Source organism: Pithys albifrons, chromosome 1 (assembly GCF_047495875.1).
Source record: "Pithys albifrons albifrons isolate INPA30051 chromosome 1, PitAlb_v1, whole genome shotgun sequence".
Taxonomy (NCBI): Eukaryota; Metazoa; Chordata; class Aves; order Passeriformes; family Thamnophilidae; genus Pithys; species Pithys albifrons.
In genome coordinates, this window is record NC_092458.1 from 98775503 (window position 1) to 98795618 (window position 20116).

At 43.1% G+C, this 20116-nt stretch overlaps 1 protein-coding gene across 8 annotated transcripts in view; it reads left to right on the forward strand.

The window, feature by feature from the left end:
* Window positions 1-2122: 2122 nt before the first annotated feature.
* PHLDB2 (pleckstrin homology like domain family B member 2) overlaps window positions 2123-20116 on the forward strand; it is a 70401-nt gene continuing 52407 nt past the window's right edge. For 4 of the 8 annotated variants that reach the window (XM_071562016.1, XM_071562049.1, XM_071562059.1 and 1 more), the window contains exons 1-3: window positions 2123-2224; window positions 11308-11417; window positions 14598-15946. In XM_071562016.1, the coding sequence (XP_071418117.1) occupies window positions 11369-11417; window positions 14598-15946 (1398 nt within the window). In that variant the 5' untranslated portion in view covers window positions 2123-2224; window positions 11308-11368. Of the gene's footprint in view, window positions 2225-2644; window positions 2979-4783; window positions 5087-11307; window positions 11418-14597; window positions 15947-20116 lie in introns of those variants that run through there. The other 4 variants (XM_071562069.1, XM_071562025.1, XM_071562032.1 and 1 more) reach the window with 4 other exon arrangements.

The following is a 20116-nucleotide window of genomic DNA, read 5'->3' on the forward strand; positions in this document are numbered from 1 at the left end:
ACCTACCAAGTTATTTTAGGGCCTCAGCTATGGCTGGTTTTGAGTACCTATTATTATTCAGAAATAAATCCTATTCCTTATTTTTATTTTCTTTCCTGCCAAGAAACATGACACTTATTCAGATAAAGTTTTCCCAGCATACTGGTGTCAGGGGAAGCACATGCCTTACCCAGGTTTGCTGCCTCCTCACCTACTGTGTAGGAACTAACCGAAGGTACATTTCAGCCAATATATCAAAAGTCCTTCAGAGTAACACTTTAACTGCAAGAGCAAAGTTACAGCTTTCCATACTATTAGGCTTCATTTTCTCAAGGGAGACTTGTGTAGACTATTATCTAGAGTTTTTCGACTTAAAAGGAAGACCATGTGAGACGAAGGAAAGGCTGACTGCTTTTGGTTCGGGCTGTGGCAGTGTTAAGAGTCATCCTCGCCTCTGCCAGCTGCAAGCATGCCCTTAACTCTGCATTAATTACATGCATCTGCCTTTAGTTTTTTAACTGTGTGTACTCCTTCTTTCTTGTTCAGTGAACAAAACAGAAACGCCAGGTTCAATGCTAGTAGTAAATGAAGCATTGTCATGTTTGTGGAGGCCAGAGTCACAGGAGTCACAGAAGAGCCTATTAGAGTAATTAGTCTCAAAGTGTGTCTTCTTATATGTAAACTACAGTAGACATCAGGGTTTGGTGGTTTGGTTGGTTGGTTTTAATATTCTCTGGTATTCTGGGTGTTACAATACAGATTCCAGATATTCATGCGTTATTACAAAGTTTATATTGTGGTAAAGTAACTGCTCTAGCCAAGTAAAATATTCCACAAGTCGGGAACTGAATCACAACGGCCCCGTTTCCTCGTGGCACATGGGAACAGACAGCAATCGCGTTAATGGCTTAGCTGGCCGAGTGCTGTGTGAGCTTCGCCTCATCCCGCAGGACCCCTGCACAGCAGTACGTGCTGCGATCTCCAAATTTCCTCTTTGCCAAACAAAAGCGAAAGGTAGAGTAACGAGCCCACACAGGACGAAACAAGATCGCTGTGCAGGACACTCTGGCACACTGGCCTGAGCACAGCCTGGCTAGCTCGCATCTCTTATCGCCGGGGTTTTCCTTACCAAGCTGACACTACACGAGAGCTCGGAAAGTGAAGGTTGGTTACACGTCTTAGGCTCCCGGCACCCAGTGATTCCGGCGATGGGACGACAGTTCCCTGGAAACTTTGTCTTCGTTTCCTTGTACCGTTTGCAAGCCAGCTGTCATCCTCGCTGCCTCTGTCACTCGCAGCCTCCTGAGCCAGGTACTCAAGGGTCCCGACAGGCATTCCCAGGCACTTGCCGAACACGAAACGGGCGAGACGCGCTGCCCTGACAAACATGCTTTGCCGAGCCGCTGCTGGTTTGTAGGCTTACTTTGGTGTGAAAACCCCTCCATCAAGGGCCAGACGGGCTCACCGGCCCGTTGCCCACTTTGGGACAGCGAACTGCTGGTGGTGGCAGCTGCCACCTGCGTGCTTCCTTCGCTGATGCATGGCGCCTGGATGGAGGTCTTCTGCGAAGCCCGTATGTGTATACACACACATGTATCTATGCAAACACACGCATACATTTACAGCCGTGTTTTTTTCAGGTAAGACTGAATGTCAGGACGTCTCTGGCGAGTGGCAGCAGGGTGTGACCCCGGGTGGGAGAAAGGCAGGGACGCCCCAACCGGGGCACAGAGGCAACTTGGCTCCCTTTCGGAGTCAGGGGGGCGGAGGGGAGGCCCCTCGGCAACACGGCTTCACCAGGGATGATGAAGAGGAGAAGGATGAGGTGGAGGGCGAGCACAGGTAAACGCAGCCCCGAGCACGGAAAACCGGGCCCGCGCCCTGCCAGCGCCGCCCTGTTTGCTCTGCTAATCTCGCGGGCAGGAAATTGCCTGGCGACTCATATTTACGGATCGTGAAGAGCCCGTGGCGGCCCCTCCGGGAGTATCCCTACGCTCCTTTCCCCCTTTTCGCCGTCTATCCTCGCCCCTCGCACACCCCCATCCCGGCTGTCCTTCGGCCGCCCCGCTCCCCCGACCCCGGCCTGAGGGGAGCGAACCATTCCGCCCGCGGGGGTGCCCCGGCCCCTCCGGGGGGCGGGCGCTGCGGCGGGGGGCGGCTCCCGGGCGCGGCGGCGGCGCTCGCTGCAGCCGGGAGGGCAGCGGGAACCGGGATGCGCGGGGAGCGGCGGCGGCAGGAGCCGGCGGTGAGTGCGGGTGAAGCTCCGTTCCACGGGGTGGGTGAAGCCCTCCCGGCCAGCGGCGGCTCAGCTCTCGACGTCGGAGCCCCGTGGGCATGGGAAGAGGGTCCCTCCCGGGCGCACAGAGCCCAGGCTGACGCCGGCTCAGCCACTCGCAATCGACCCCTGTTTCTGGCTACTTTCAGGAGAGTTTGTGCCACCCCCCCGCCTCCGGCCCCCTCGCACGTCTGATGGATGGGGGCGGCGGAGTCCTCCCCTTGCCGCCCATCTCGGCAAGGAACCCGCAGCTAAAAGGGACGGGGCTCCCCCCATGTCCTTCTCGTCATCAGGCACCTCTCCCTCTTCGTTCGGGTATTTTCCCCGGTCCTGCCTTGTCCCCGCCGCTGAACAAAGCTTCCGACCCGGGGAGCTGCGGGGGCATCCATTTCCGCGTGTCCGTGGTCCGAGGGGGCACGGGAGGAACGGCAGGACTTGGCTTGGCTTGCGTTTCTATCGTCAATAGTCTGTCTTATGGAAGGGAAGACGTGGGACAGAGCTCTTTGTCCGCGCTCCTTTGTTCGGCTGGTGGCTTTTAAACGCTCCTCCGGCTGTGCGAGGGTTGCCGTGACCGGCGGGGATGGGATCCCGGGGCTGAGCCGGTGATGGATGCCGTCTCGGCATCACTGGAGTTTACCAACAGGAGCCCGGCGTTATGGATGATCGGTTTGCGTACAAAAATCGAGAGGTTTGGTCTCGGTCTTCCCTGACAGATTTAGATCTCGTAAGTCCCCCCTTCGTGTAGCCCTGTCAGCAGCCGGGGTGGGATTCCGAGGTGCCCGGAGCCGCGCACTCGGTGGTGAATTCAGCTTGGAGATTGGAGCTTTCTCGGAGAGATACCTGCTGCCCACTAGCAAAAGGAGGAACGGGCTGGATACTACAGTCTCCACTCCTTCTCCTGCTCCAAAGCTGCCTGAGGAATTTCCTCTTGTGCAGAAGTGTAAATAGACTGTCTGTGCTTGCACAGAGGCTCAAGAGATGGGCTTTCTGCTCCTGCCACACTGCTTGCGTGATCTCAAACACATGGCTTTTGTCACCAGTTCCTTTTCCCCCAAATGCTCATCTTGTCAACCTGTCATCTTGTCTGAGCCTTAACTCAGCACGTGCCCAAATCCTGTGCATCTCCAGGGCATCTGGGTGAACACATTGCCAGTCAGAACAAGGTGCATATTTCATCTTTGTGCCATGCGTTCCCTCTGTTTTGGGGGAAGAAGGACACGAGAGCGGCCCTTTTTGCAAGTTTTCACGTTGATGAACTTCTCAGTTTTTCCTTTTGCTGTAGTCTCATGGATAATATCACCAAAGATAAGATATTAACATGAGAGGACGTAAAGCATGATAGTGCCAAATGGAATTTCAAAGGATAAGGATGGGCTTGCTTTCCTGCAGCAGAAGGAAGCAATGTAGGAAAGATAGAAGATGAAGTAATCAGAAGATGGGAGAGTACTTACCTTTGCTGTCATGGGGAGGGGTAGTCTGAACTAAGAGGATAACAGAGAAAGAGATTCTTTTAGGGCTATCAAATAGTAATACCCTATCATTTCTTGATAGTTCATTTCACACAGTTTCTTTTCCACACCAGCAATTTATTTTCCTTCTGTTTTGACAAATGCTAAATGGATTAACTTGTGTGTCAACATTTTTACTGAGGGAATGGAAATATTTGCCAGCAACCAGGATGGGAAGAATAGTAATTTTTTCCGTATCAGTTACTGTCTATGCTTATCAGACACAATTATCAACCAGCTCCTTGAAAGTAGGCAAAGGCACCAGCTGACGACTGTTGGGAAGGAGCAAAGCCCATAATGAAAAATTTGAAGTATTTTGTTTCTAGATAGGAAGCTGAGAAGGGTTGAGGTAATGATTGAAAATCCATCTTGAGGCTGGAGTTGAATCAGAAGGACTAAAGGGGTTTGGATAGCAAGATTTTTTTTTTGTCTTTTTCACTCGAAGATCTCGAGAAAGCTGAAATAATCAGAGTGGGCTGGGGAAAGTGTTGATGATTGTTAACAAAGGAATTAATGCTGTGTTCACTGCACATGGAATGTATTTCCATTTTAATTTGTTAAAACTGTCAGTGTAGGAAGCAGTGTTTCCCATTGAATTAAATGAGTAGCTACAAGATAATGCCCTGCTCTGGGTTTTCAGAGCAGGTGCTGTTCCTTTAGGGTTTATTTTAGACCAGTGGAGCACGTGCAAAATGCCACAGAAATCCAAGGAGAGTTTTCCCCTATAGAAAGATCTTCCAGAGACTGTGGTGTAGAGTGAACTCTGTGAATTGTGACCGAGCTTGGTTTTTATTTTACTTAGATCTCATGCAGGTGGGGTCAGTTTTTAAGTTTTTCATTTAACTTCCTTAATTATAGTAAATGGTGTAACTGCAGATATAGTACCCGTATTTCTTGCTTGAGGGAACACAGTCCTGGGACTTTGTGATAAATGCTGCTCCATGCAGGAAGACCCATGGGCTTGGGAGCACAGCAGTCACAGCAGGTGGCACTTGAGCTCTCACTGTCACGATGTGGTTTGCCAAGCAAGTGTGATGAGACGTATTTAGTCTAGGGACACGCTTGCTGCCCTGAGAGTGCTGGAAAATGAAGCTAGAGGGGTTGTTTGAAAATACGGGGCAAGCATTTCAAGAAGGAGACAAATTGAGAAGAAATGGAAGAACGAAACAAGAGAGACAGAAACTGTCAGAATAAGTGAGCACTGGAGAAAACTGAATAACCAAAGGAAGTAACTGGCACAAAGTGGCAGTGGAAGAAATCAGCACAGAGGAAAGCAGATCATGGGCAACTGTTGCCTGAGAGAGTGCAATAGATGGGAAAAATGGTAAGGGCATCCAAGAAAGAAACAAAAAAGTTAGATGATCTTTGAAGCTGTTCTGATAGTTTTTCTATCTGCTTAGATTTTCTAGGCCTTGCCTACCTGCAAGCCCTCATTGAGTTTGTTACGGATGTCCTAGAGGCAAGATGATCATGTCAAGTAGGATGAGAAAAAGGAGAAACTTTTCTTTAAAGTCTTTGTGTTCTTGTACAGTGAGAATTTCTACTCTTGTATGATATGGATATATAATTGTTGGATATATAATTGTTTTGCACTCGACCCCCTTCCTGAAATTTTAGATGAAAAAAGTCTGTGTTTCTTGGGCTTCAGGAATGAGAATTGTATTGACACGAGCTATGTTGTTTGGTTTGGTGGTGGTTTTGCTTGTTAGTCTGCACAATGAGATGTAAGCAGGCACAGCCCACCAGCCACCAGTAGAGCTTTCTATTTGCCATCTGGGTGAAATTTTAAAGTCTCAGTCTGCAAATCTTTTGAGCATGATCACATTTTCAATGCGAAAGGAGTTAATGAAAGTGTCCGAAAGATACCAGGAAACTTGTCATTATTGTCAAGCAATCAAGTCACTGGTCAGACTCTTTAGCTTAACTAGCAGAACAGTACCAAGATAGAAAAGAGGAGTATGACTGGAGTTAGACTTGTCCTTTGCCAACCCTCTTTTTCTGCATGAAGAAAGGAGTTCGTTGTTCTAACAGAGATCTCTTCTAGTATGTTTCTACCTGTCAGTGTTTTTTGTTTGGACAGAAAAGAATTAACTCTCCTTCTTCCTTTACCTTCTCTTGGGGAATTAGTCCAGATGAAACAGTGGTTTGTGTGACTGTAAGCTAAGAAGGAGACAGTGATGTCTACTAAAATAATACAGTATTAGTAGATGGTCTAGTCTCTTGTCCTACCAAATGCATAGGAATGAGGTTAGATTCATTGAAATATGTATTTTAACAGTTTCAGTTTCAGGTAAGGGTATCAATTATGGCACAAAAGCTATAAAGCTTCAACTTTTCCCCTGTCATTTTTATTTAGGCACACTCAGCAGTTGGTGTCTCTTATATCAATGGCTTAAATTTCAATTTGAAGTCACCAAACCACAGTATTTACATGGTAATGAATGTTTTAATTTTGATGCACATTTAAAATTATCAGCTGTCATGACCTGATTAAAATGATTGCAACTGTCTACTAGAAAGACCAATTCTTGTGACAATGCCTACAACATCAATCCTTATCAAATAAAAGAGAATCATGTTTTAACACTTAAGACAAAATTATTAAAATGTTGTATTCAAGCATAGTTTTTCGAGTAGGTGAGGTGGTTATTACAGGGAAATAGATGTGTTTTGTGAGAGGAATAAAGTTATTTAGGGTGTTTTCTGTTGCACTGGTTTATTTCTGCTCCTTCTCTAATATCCAACACGATAATTTCTGATAGGAAGAGGTAAGCCATAAGGGCAACTTCCTCTGCCACTCCCTTTTCCGCATCGGAAACCTGCAAGATTACAAGGGAGTGACTTAGTCAAAGCTGATTCACAGATATTTCAATTTTTATTTATTTAGTGTTGCTGAAGGTGCCAAACTGAGTTTTGGGAACTAAAACACCCTTTACCTGTAACCAGACCTTGTGCTTACTTGCATGCAGGGATCTATGAGCTGCGGCACTTACATTGTGAAAAGACAGGGATTGAGCAGATTTCAGGGCTATGTTGTCAGGAAATTAGCTGTAGCTTGGGTCTAATGTTTTGTGTTGCAGGGGAGCAGGAGGAGAAAATTAAGAAGGATGTTTAAGGTAACAGTTTTGCTGAGTAGTCCGGTTTTCGGCAGAGATGGCTTTGCTTTCTCTTGAGAATTTGTCCATTTAGTAGTTCATGGGTACTGATTCTCTACCAAATTATGCAGGTGCCTTTCTGTGAATATATTGTTTTAGTTTGACAGTGGGCTTCAGGGTGTTGGGGAAAGATGGATTTATACCCAAGTGTTTTGGAGGTAAGCAATAGATCCTAGTGAGTTTTACTTTGCCATCAGATTAAGCCTATCAAGACTTTTGTTTGTAAATAAGCAAAGTAAGTCGAGGGAAGGGCTGGAACAGTCTTGATTTAATCTGAAGCAAGTACATTGTCCTTGGATTATGCAGGAAAAAAGTAAATCAACTTGGTAATGTAACAGTCTGTTAATGCATGTACGTGTGCTATACTGTGGGAAAATGAAATCTCCAGACACGGAAGCTATCAGCACTCATTTAACAAATTTTGTTGAGGGTATCAAAATTCAAGAGGCTTTCTTGTTTCCAAAACAGTGTGTCTTTTATTGGAATAGTTGAAACACACTAATAATTTGAAAATCTCCCTGTTGCATAACAAATGAAATTCTAATGATATGAAGACAATGGCAGTGATGGGCTTTTGTCCTTGCCCTCCATCACTTGGGGTTTAGTCTGTTTTCCAAGAGTGGCAATACACTGCTGTAGGGGTTTCTGAAGAGAAGTGTCAGAGATAGTTGAGGAAACAGCAACTGCAGGTAGCTGCCATTAATGTTTTGAGAGAAACTGAAAATGGAAAATCATTGAAGAGCAGAAACGCCTTAAAAGAGAGATGGCCAAGCCTGAGAGCTTTGTTTAAAATGGTTTATTTTCAGAGGAGTGTTTTAGCAATGCCTGAGACACTGCAACCCACTCACTTGGTAAAGTAAGAGCAAAGTGGGTGCTATAGCAGGCCCTGCTAAAGGGAGGTGGCCATCAGTCCAGGCAGAAGGAAGAGGTGAAAACTTAAGTGCTGAGAAAACATCAGCCTAAATCTGTGGACTAAATGCTGTGTAGAGCTGTACATGTAGCTTGGTTTAGCTGCAACTTTAGCCTCCTGAGCCAAAGTGTCCTGATTTTGGCTGGGATACAGTTAATTTCTTCCTGGTAGCTGTCACAGCATTGTGGTTTGGATTTAGTGTGAGAATAATGTCGATAACAGACTGATGTTTTTAGGGGTTTTATTAAGCGGTGTTTCGTTAAGTCAAGGACTTTTCAACTTTTTATGCCACACCAGTGAGAAGGCTGGGGCAGACACAAGAAGTTTGGAGGGAACACAGCCAGGACAGGCTTACCCAAGGGATATCCCACATCATATGGCATCATGCTCAGCATATAAAGCGGAGGGAAGAAGGAAAAAGGGGGTGCAACAATTCAGAGTGTTTGGCATTTGTCTTCCCAAGTCACATGTGATGGAACCCTACTTTCCCAAGGATTTAATTCTTGAATTTGCTTTGTCTTGTGCATGACTTTTGCATTGGTCATTAAAATGTCACTAACTCAATCCATGAATTTTCCCTCTTTTACTCTTCAAATTCTATCCCCCATCCTGGAGGAGAGTGAGAGAGCCACTGTGGGGGCTGAATTGCTAGCTGAGGTTAAACCACTGCACAGAGGAAAGGACTTTTTACTGTAAAGCCACCTGGTATTGTAATGTCTTAAAATTGGAATCCTTTGTTAAACTTGCTGCCTGAGTCATGAATCACTGTTTCTTCTGGTCGTTAGTGAAACAAAACTTAATTTGGTCTGGGCTCTGTAGTGATGAAGCATAATTGGTAGTGCTGTATACATTCACTTCAGATGACTTTATAAATACCAGATGAAATAATTTTGTTTCACTCCAGACAAGGCAGAGTGTGGCATGTGCTCTGTAACGAGAGTCAGCCTTGCTGGAGGCCTAACAAGGCCATATATAACCTCATCTGAAAGAATATGATTTCATGAGAACAGATATACTGTGGATTTTGATCTGTTTATCTTAGCTTATTAATTCATTAATTGTTTCATTTTACTTTTCCTCACAGTGGAGAGTTTTTAGAAAGTTCTTCCTCCTGCCAAATCCAATTATTACTGGGTGATGACTTCTCTGGTCTTTCATCTTCCAAGAGATGTGTAATGAGTTCTCAGACTTGAACTGAAACCATATAAATATTTAACCTTAAAAAAGACATTTTTCATTTTAGTTATTAGCAAACCCAGGTGTTCACCACACTGAATTGAAGATTGAATTTTCAATTGCATAGAAACCATTCCCTTCTACCCGTGCTCCTCTTAATGTTTGTCATATTGATCAAGTGGTAGCCATCGTCTCATGAGATGAAAAGGATGGGAGTTTTTTTTGGATCTGAACCATAAAGCACTAATGTTAGAGACATAGGAAATGCAATTATATCTTCTTTTCTTTCTTTTTAATTGACCCCTTCTTCTGCCTTTTAATTCCAATTTGCCCATATTTTGGTTTTTTTCTGTTCAATGATGCAACGACACTTGTTGCAGAAGAGTGTGAAATGTTGAGAGTCACTAATTTTCTGTGTCAAGTTGAACATGCTCTAAAAAGTTAAAGTTTTTGTTGTTTCTGGGGAGCTCTGGGCTTGAAGTGCAGTATTTTTAATAGAGATTTCACAAGCAATATGCCAAGATGGCAATGTATTGGCACTATTAACTGGATTTGTGTCGTAGTGCTTCATGATTGGAAGGGAGATGAAATGCAAGACAGGCAGACAAGTGGCAGAACCACTGTTTCCTCTTCCTAGGGTCAGCTGCCTCTTGCCAGGGGTCTGTGAGCAGTCCCTCAGGCCTGCTGCAGATGCTTGGAATGCTAGACAGGTTTTAAGTTTGGAGGAGTTGAGCCAAATTTGGAGGAATTAGAGGAGTATCTCTGTGGGGTGGAAGACCCAGTGAAGGAAAAAGGATGGTAAATGTTTCATTTCAATAAAATAACCTGCTGAGCACAAAACTTGGATTGAAAAGCTCTCTGCTGTCCAGGTTCTTTCCCCCCCATCTGCTCCAGGGAACTTCAGTTGTGTGATGCTGGAGAGGGCAAACTTGGTGGGTTAGTCCCCTTAGGAAGTGGGGCACTCCAGGGCTCTCCTTCCTCATCCTGTCCTTGAAAGACAGTGCTGCTTTTGGAGAACTATCAATTGTGTGATCCTGAAGGAAACCCACTTCTCACTGTGAGGGGGAGGAGGCACCTGCTGTGTTGGAAACTCTCTCCTTAGGACTAAGAAGTGACCTCTGCAGAGAAAGAAAAAGCACTGCAAAGTGAGATCAGCGTAGAGGGATTCCTGGGCGAACAGAGCAAAAGGCCAGGGACTGGCTTCACTTTGGGAGAGCAGCTTGTGACATGCAAGCCTGAGGTCACAATAAAGAAGCCTCCCTCTACAAGGATCAGGAGTCAGCTCCCTTCTCCAAAGAGAATAATATGAAAAAGCATGGCACAGAAAAGTCTGCACACCAGAGACCTGGAACCTTGAGGCTGTGATGACTGTGGTTAATTAAGTAGGTGGCTTGTCTCTAGACAGCCCTAGACATCTGTCTCCATTACTAACTTGCTTTTCTGATGTGTTTCTATTTGCTTGTCCAGAGTTAAAGCCCAGAGGACCTACAGATGATCACCATTAATTTTGTCACTTGATGCAATTAAAAAAAATTTTTTGTCAACCATTTCAAAACAAATGTGCATATAAAAAAATGAAATCGTTTAATAGACCAGCTCACTAGAGTTCTTCTATTTGGATTTAGATTTAATTTTAGTTTTTAGTGGCTAGGATTTAATTTTGGCATTTCTTTTTAGCAAAGTCTCTCTTGTAGCTGTATCAATTTTTTTGGTAATTTTTCAATTTTAAACAAACTTTCAAGAATCTCTTTGCATTCCTAGTCTGGCTTCTTTGAAAACTCAGAAATCATTGCATGCCAAGACCTTTTCTGTATTTTGAATCGCAGACCTGGTTTTGCATAGGTTTATCCATGATTGCAGGATGTTCGAATTGCAGGGGCTGAAGCTGGTCAATGGGCTTTCAAAAATAAAGTCTTCAGAAGCAAAGTCCAACCATGTTTATGATTTCTTAAGGAAGCCACAGGATCACAGGCAAAACTCAGGAGCTGTGACTAGTCAATGCCTGTACAGAGTGAGGATCGTAGATAATAGCTTATGCTCAAATGAAATTATATGTACTTTTAAATGGGTAAAGCACTTGCAGACAGGTGTTTGGGTTTTTTTGTTTTGTTTTGTTTTTTCTCCCACTGTCTCCACATTAAGCATAGAGTGTCCTTTCCAAATATCTTTTTAAGTCTTTTTTTTTGCACTATCTCTGGAAATTTCACCATAAGAAAAGCCAATTGTTGTCTGTAAATTACATATTTGAAAAATGTTTTCGGAATGCACTTCTTAACACAATGTTTGTTTGTTAATTATTTGCAGGTCAAAATTTATCTGGTTCAGTCAAATTAGTGTTGTTTTAACTATCCTGTAGAAGAAAAATATGATGCCAAACAGAAGTAACCTCTCCTCGTTTCAGAATGTTGGATCAGGTAATCAGTTCAAATGAAGTTTGTTTGTAAATGAGATCTTTCATAATTTCTAATTGATTTTGGTCCTTTAATTCTCCCGACACATGGATAAAATCAGCGCTCTGTTCTTATTCCATGCCTAACTTCATTTACCAGGCAGAACAAGGTCACAGCTGGATACCCTGTAGACAGCCAACCCTCCCCCATCAGTTTAATGCCTGGCTGGAATAGATATCAGCTAAACAGCTAAACAACTTGGGAGAGGAAGAAAAGGAATGAGAGGAGGAAAAAGAGAATTAAAAAAAGGGAAGAATTTCCTTCGGTAGCTCCAGGCAGCAAATACTTTGCTAAAAAGAGGACCCCTGTTCTGTGCGCAAAAGCTGGGGCTGAGCTGGATGCAAGATGGGTTTAGGGCACATTACATCCTGATGCTCCTGGTCTCAGTCTCTATAGCTGCGTGCTAAGACAGCCTCAGCCAGGATGTGTAATGCATCCTGGCATATTCATAAAGTCTCTACCCAAACATTCCCCTACAAATAAACAAAACAAACAAGATATGGTTTGTGGTAAGCAGCTAGGATTCTTGGAAACATATGCTGTCATCCAGTTGGGATTTAACCCTGTGATTGTGGGCACTGTGGTGCTGGAACCAAAAATGCGGAGGAACTAGCATAAGATATAATAGAACAAAGCTGAATTTGAGTAGCTACATGAGGTATTGTGACTTCATGAAAATATCGTGACTTGTTTGGATTTCAAGTACAATGAACCCTTCCCTGCTGTGGTGAACAGGCATGAAAGGTTTCACAAACTAACTTGTTTTTTGGTGTTGCAAGAGAGTAATGAACAATTATTAATGTCCTATTAATGTGTCTGCTAAGCTATGTAAATAGGAGCCAGTGGAATTTATGCAAAAATATTTCAATTTTAAGAGAGATTCTGAAGAGAAGAGGAGAAAGAGATATGAAGATGGAAATTAGGTTCAGTTCCACAATGGAAGACTAAGTATATAAGGCATATACATTGTGCTCTATATCTGTGTTCTTAAATAATTTCCACATCTTATTCTTCTTCCTTAGAACACCACTAATATCATGAATGCTTGATTTTCTAGATGGTATTGTTTTGTCCTGACAAGAGTGGGCCATGTGCCTCCTTTTGTTCATGTGAACTTCATCATTGCTGTTACCAAGTTTATGAAAGTAGCTAAAAAATAGCAAGTAAAATGTCACATTAGAAGATACTGCAGTTTCACTGCTTAAAGTGGTGATCGTTTGACAAGAACTCTGTGAAGTTACTGGTTCAAAGGCAACTTAGATGGCTGTGTCATCATAACAAATGTGTTAAAATTATAAATATAAAATAAATCATATAATCACAGCCAGTATAAGAATATTAAATTCTGTGTAGTAGTAAACTTGAGTCTTAGTTTTGAAGGTGTAAGTTAATGTTTTCAGCCACTACCAGAGCTTATAATTATCAACCACTTAGCCAGGTCCACTATGTTCAAGAAGGTGTTTGATTTTATTTGGTGTGTTTGTTCTGTAATGCTGACTCATTTTATCTTTTGCCTATTCAATTCCATTATTAGTGATGGTTACCTTTGTTCTTAAACTTATGGGGTTTTATCTCAGGAATTGAGGAAAATGTGTTGTTACTTAGACTTACTGCAGTTTGCACAGAGGAAGCCTGTGTAGCAAACATCTATTGATGCTTTGAATAGTAATGAATTCCACAGGGTTTTGCCTTATTAGCAAGTGAGGTCCCAGAAACAAGGACATGCATAAAGAATAAATTGCTGCCTTTCACCAGATATCTGAACCTAGGGATCCTCAGTGAAACCTGATCATAGGAACTCCGGTGGGGGCAGGAATCCCAAGTTTTATTTCTAGGTTCATATAATTGCTTGAAGTGGTACTTGAAAGAGGCCTAAAATATTGCCTCTGAGGATTTTGAGGGCACTTTACACATTAGGTTTTCCTTCTGGGTGACAAGCTGAAATTAGGTTTCTCGTTGGGTGGTTGAAGTCACAGGTGAAATGTGACTGAGCTAAGAGTAAATCCTAGATTTGACCCTTATTTTCAGAAGCAACACTCACTGGCACTGCAGAAACTGGCACTCCAGTGCTTTATTAGTTTGAAGCACAGCCTAGCACATCCCAGGAGCTACTGTAAGTATTAATATTGTCATACCTACATCAGCAGAGGTCTAAGTGTAAGCCTGCTGGGGGTCCTGTTTATCTCCTGTGGTGACTGGCACTGTCAGGAGCTGAAATCCTTTATTTCCTTTTGGCAAAGTGGAGCTCAGAACTGTAGGCTAGAGCTTGACACATCATTGAACAATAACATCCACCACAGCAAAGGCTTTTTTGGTCTGTTCCCTCTTCCAGAATATAAATTGTAGTTCTGACCATGAAGCATTAGGACCTGTAACCTTAACCCCCGTCAGTGTTTTTAACAGTCATATGATTTGGTTGTTTTGAGTGAAGTCATGGAGCATAGCATTATACATCCTTAAGGTTATCTTTTAACCAAAGTGCTCTTTGCAGATGTAGTTACAGCTTTGTGTTTTAAGAGCAATGAGCTGAAACACCTTGAAAACGTGCCTTGATTTTGTACTTTCCCATTAAACTTTACAGGATAATCCACAGAGTAAGAAAAGAGGTGACAAACTCCCCCTGAGCTTTGAATTGAGCTCATTAGTATACTGGGCTCAGATGCACTAGCTGCACAGGTTAAAAGAAGAGGTGATCCAGAGCAGTATCTTATGTCCTGAGTTTGGTTCTTTAATCTTCTGTCTGCTTTCATCTTCTCCCTGAGCCCCAGTTCCACAGCATTAATTCATCACGACAGTAGTGCTTCTTTACTTCATGGACATCTTAAGAGTCTCAGAATTACAAAGGCTAATCCACAGACTCCTGCAAGGGATAGGACAGCAAAGAAAGAAAGCCTCTTTCCAACCATGTTGCTGATTTGTGGTATGAATTTGGTGATATCCCTCTACCTTTTTCAGTCTCCCATCTTTTGCAAAAACAGAGATGAGAAAACTGTGCATCCCCTTCTTTACTTAGTGATCTGAGACACATTTATTACAAGCACTGTAATATTATAAGAAGTGTTCTTTTTAAGTTAATGTGAAGGCATGCGCATGCAAGAGGCTACTTACTTGCTAAAACTTTTTCTTGTTTTGTCTTCTTTACAGATTCCAGTAAGATTATGGGAGAGTATACCCACACACAAAAACAGATGGAATTACAAAATGCTAGTTTGGGAAACAGTTCTGTGGCAAATTCCCTTGAAAATGGTCTCCAGGATATTATGGGAAACCTCAATATGAAGAAATATTCATCAACTCTCAAATTTAAAACCAACGGGGACTACGCTGGCTCTTACTTAACGCTTTCGCAGCCTGTGCCCGTTAAACCCAATCCTTCCTCCAGTGTTAAAAATACACACTCTATTAACAAGATTCAAGGAGGCAAGCAGTTCCCCTATGAAAGCCCATATCTTCCAGATAAAAGCATGTCTGTAAAGCATTTGGGTTCCATATCAGGTGCATCTCCATCCCTCAGTAGGTACTGTTTAGGAAGGACAGACTCTGATATTCATGCTAGCAGAGAAAATGAAAAATCCCTTGGACACATGGATAAGTTTCACTACTCAAAGTACAATCAGAAAAATAAATCTTATGACAACATCTACTTCCCAGGAATGCTGGAAGCAAAGAAGATCTCAGGCTCTCTTCTGACTATGTGGAATGGAAGCTCGGGGAATGAGCTGGTGCTTTCATCTGCAAGCAATTCTGGGGCAGCCAGCATGCCTTCTAGCCCAAAGCAAGGTAGGAGGATAAATTCTGAAAACAGCCTGGCCCTTCACATAAAGCCAGTTAAGCACAAGGATGTGATGATGGAAACTCTGGGTTCACGGCCTAGGAAATACTCTGGTGGATCTCTTAGTCATATGGGAGCATACAGTCGTTCCCTACCCAGACTTTATAAATCAACAGAAAACCAGCTGGTGCCATTAAGTTTGCCCCCCAGAAGCTCTCTGGGTAATACTAAAAGGAAAAAACTTGGAGAAAAAGATCTACCTCAGAATGCTTTAGATGCTGATAATTACCTGAATTTTTCTTCTTGCAGCTCAGGGGTTTCACCACATGCAAACTCTGTCTCTGGAAGTAATCCCTATGCCAGTTCAACTCTCAGTGTTCCTCCGAGCCCACGAATTGCTAAAAAAATGCTTTTAGCGCCTTCTTCCCCATATCTGCCTGATGATTTTGATAGACTTGGGCTCTCAGGAACAAGTCCCAGTAGCTCTTTCTCCCCAGTGGATTTTGACAGGTCATTCTCTGTCCGAAGAAACCTTTCCACCAGTTCTGTGGAACTTGATGACCCAGACCTGGAAAGTTACAGACAGACACCAAATTCTCTGCAAACGTCCATGCGAGAGCGGAAGAACAGCATTAGCTCAATTTCAGGAAGAGAAGACCTCATGGACTATCACAGGAGGCAGAGAGAAGAGCGACTTCGGGAGCAGGAGATGGAACGACTGGTAATTTTTTTTTCTTCTTAGTTTTTTGTGACATTTAGGATTTGCAAAATGTACATCCCAGGTACTTTTTTCATGGCTAGACAGCAAAAATAGGCTGCTCTGCTTTGAAATTCAGATCTTAACTGCTTCAGATGCCTAATTTATTATCACAGTACATGAAGTTAACGCTTAAATAGCATGCTGCAGTAACAGCTTAGATAGACAGTATTATTCAGCCATCCTGAAAAAATATTGGAACACGTGTAAGTTGTGTTCAGTCATCCTGTGGGCTCTGTTTTGTCTGTGTACATGAAACCCACAAATTACACTGCAGTGATCCAGGACTTTTAGTTTGAGATGATGGCACTGTTTTGTGGTAAGTGGGCAAAAAAAAAAGGAATTCCACTTTAAGTTGCTCAGCTGTGTGTGCTGTGCAGTTAGGTATACATTGGTATGGGCTCAACACCCATCAGCAGAGCCTTTCCTGCTTAGTTTTCATTTTTCCCACTCAGTATTTTCATGCATATACAGCCTTCTTGCTTGTCCCCCTCCTAAAATGACAAGTAACAGAGGGGGGCAGAGTTTCTTTGCCTCTAAAGCCGTGCATACTGCTTCAATTTGGGATTAAACTTGGTAGTAAAATGTAATTAATGTATTAGAGAAACAATTTTTGAGTAGAAAAAATGAAAAGGTCTTTAGAACCCAGCACCTGTGCAAAGGCACTGTTCCCATCTCAGACTGCAAAAGTAAGTGTTCAGCTAAAGAATTGTAGCTCATTCAGATGTCTCCCCTGCCCTGTCTCATCTATGTCCTTAATGCAAGTTGGTGAGGAACCTGTTACACGGGCAGGAGCCTTTCTTTTCATCCCTAATGCACTCACCACTGTAGTTTATAAGATATACGCAGTCGTCTGCAAGATGTGAAAATGTTCATCTTTACCAGGTCTGTAGAGTTGAGGCATAGATATGAGGGGGTGGCAGGCACTGCCCCTTCCATGCTCCATGAGTGTCAGGGTACGTGTGCCCCTGCCCTGCTTTGCGCCCTGTCTTAGTTTAAGAGGAAAACTAAGGTGTTTAGATGGACTCGGAAAGAGGCCTCTTTCCCAAAAAAACACTACACCTTTAAAAAGATTTTAATCAGAAAATGTATAGAAAGGGTAACAGTTCTTAATTACAAATATATATACATATATACATATACACATATATATGTATGTGCGTGTGTGTGTATATATATGTATAACCAAAACCAGAACAGAACAAACCACAAACCTAAACTTTCAAACTAATAAAGTTGTCTCTCTGCCTCCTTTGCTGAAGTTATGTTTACGGACAGCAGGCGGCGGTGCCGCGCCTCAAGAGGCAGCCATCGTGAAAGTCGCTCACAAGCTCTGGCGGAGCAAAGACAGGATCGGGGTGCTCATTCCGAAAAAACTCACGTGCGGAAAAACAGCAGTCACACGAGGGGCGGGCCAAAACTTTTCCCGTAGACAGTGTAGAGACCCTTTTTCCATTGTTTGTCCGAAGGGTTGTGGGGGAAAGGTAGGGTTTAGCAGCTCCTGTGCAGGCGGTGTCAAGTCTGTAGCAAAATCCAGGTAGTAATGGCTCTCCAAAGCTCAGAGCGCGAGCGCCCGGAGTTGGAGCCGAGTCAAAGCTCCCTCCAAGATGCTTCCACCAGCCCAGCAAAACGATGGCTCTTGCCCACACCACAGCTGTAGCAGAGAGAAGTGTGGCAAAAACCTGGAAAAACCTCTCTCCACCCCCTGCCCACCCCACCTCCCCAGTGATGAAGATGGAATGCAAAGCAATTGACCACCCTTTTATTAGCTGGTAGTGGGAGATTGGGCGTTAGCTCCCGAACTTCTATATTGGTAGGAGAGAAAAAATTCCATAAAAGGTTTTGAAACTATAACACTCCTCAAAACGTCTGCTCTCTCCCCTTGAAGCTGCAGCTTCTTGGGAAGATAGACTAGGAACCGCAAGGTGAGAAGGACCAGCTGTGAGTGGAAACCGCTGGATGGCTTAGGAAAGATTGTGGGAAGCATCAGAAGAAATGATGGTGGGTTGTTTCTCTTCTTGCTGCATTTGTTCTGCTGTTGCTCTGCTCCTTTCAGAAATCTCCCTTCTCTCTAGTCCCGGTGTTTTGTGTATACAAAGTGGTGATCGCTTCTTTGCTTCTTATCAGAAGGTTTTCAGACAGTCATGCTGTAAAACCTGAGATAATCAGTCATAAACGAAATGTATTTGTATTTCAAAGAGAACAGCTGCTTTTTTTTTATTTTTTATTTGTGGTAAGGGATGAAAGATATGAAGTTGTTTCACTGTTCAGCAATGAAACTGTTCTGGTTCTATATTTGGATATAACGTCTACATCCTCTCCCACCTCCCCAGTATTTCTTCTCTTGCTGAATAATACTTCCTTCATGTCATGATTCTTTAAAAAGAGAATTTTCATACTGTTTTACCAAACATGTTAAAATTTTTGAAAAGAAAAAAATTGTGTTTTATGTGTTGCATATCATTTGAACATGAAGGAACTTCTTCTTGCTTGAGTTCATCTTATATTCAAGATCCTACTCAGTGCCTTTTTTACCCCCTTGTTAGAGCTATGTGGTACAAGAGGGGAATATCTGGAGAATGCCTCCTTTCAATGGTTTGCAAGTCTGAAAAATGCCATGAACTTTCCGAGAGGTAGAATATGTATTTTAAAAAAAAGAATCCACACATCAGCTCTTTGTACGTTAAGGCCTGTCCTGTTTTCCTGTTTTCATTTTATTTTTGTCCTTCTGTGTGGATCCCTGTCCAAAGAATAGTCAAGGATCTGTCCAAACAAGATCTAGATACATTCAGCTGGAGCTTCCAAAAAACATTTTTGTTTGCCCTTTGAACAAAGGTTAGAGGTTAGAGGTCCATGCCTGTTCAGATCTCATATTTTTGAGTGGTGGGGGAAGCTGTGAATAAAACAACCCAACTAAACACACTTGTGGGTTTCAAAACTGTGTGGCCTGAGCTTTCAGTGCTATGCAGAAGTTCAGGTTGAGTAACTGGTAGGTAAATGGCAGGGAAAATGTAGTCCCTCTGTGCACAAGTGGGTTTTCAAAGCAAAGGAAGCAGAAAAACAGTGTGGGACTATTCATACAACTCCATCAGAAACATACACCTCCTTTTTAGAGGACTAGAGTGCTCTATGGCTCAGATACAAAGTGGAGAATATATTTGTTTGCACCAGCACTGGCCCTGTAGCTATCCTGCTGGCACAGGGTAGTTTGGGGGTGTTTGTATTTGATACCTTCTATTTACTTGTGGATTTTTATTGGTAGTAAAATCTATCCACTCACTGTAATCTGACCTACTTCCTGCCTTTGAGCTTCTCTGTTTAACTTGTTTTCTTTTTCTTTTCTGTATGAGTTTTACTTGTGCTTAGTTCACTTTTGACAGAGGCTCCTCTGGAAGTTTGCATTTTTATCTGCCACTACAGCCTGCATATGAAACCAAACTATCTGCTGTCATTGCCCAAAGAAATAAGCGGAGAATTTAAAAAAAAAATGAAAAAGGTAGAAATAGTGAAAATGTCCCGAGGTGTTTTTTTTTAAAGTAATTTAAAAGTCTGAGTTCTAATGTATTGCTGTGCACCAAACAAAAAAGACGTGTATGCTCTTGGATAGGATTTGGTGTTTCTCCCTATCACTTTATCTAGATTTGCTTTCTGTGGCTGGGTTCACTCAAGCTAGCTGAAGACTGATGCCACTTCTGCTCTGCCAGCCTGTTCCTCTGTGACTTGAAGAGCAGGAGGAACTGGAATTCTCATTGCTGCCACCCCTCTGATGGTCTATGGGAGCAGGTGGGACAGCATGGGGTTGGTACTGGAGCTGGCACAGGCAGCAGGCTGGTGGGTCACGATCTGCTTCTGCTTCCTCTCCATTCCACATGACCAGACATTGCATCTTGGTGTAGGAATATTTATACCAGCTGTACACAAGTAGAAGTCAGAGTGTCTATGGCTGATGCTAGGCCAGGAGCCTTATAAACAATGGAAAAATTGTAACTATGATCTGATAGTACCCAATGTGATTCAGTTAGATTTTGGGGTTTTATTTTTTTTTAGAGAGGAAATCTCACTGTATTTTTCCTGTCTGAGATGAAAGCCCAGTTGTGGTTGCTGCTGGAATTAAAAGGCAGTCTTTCTGTTTGG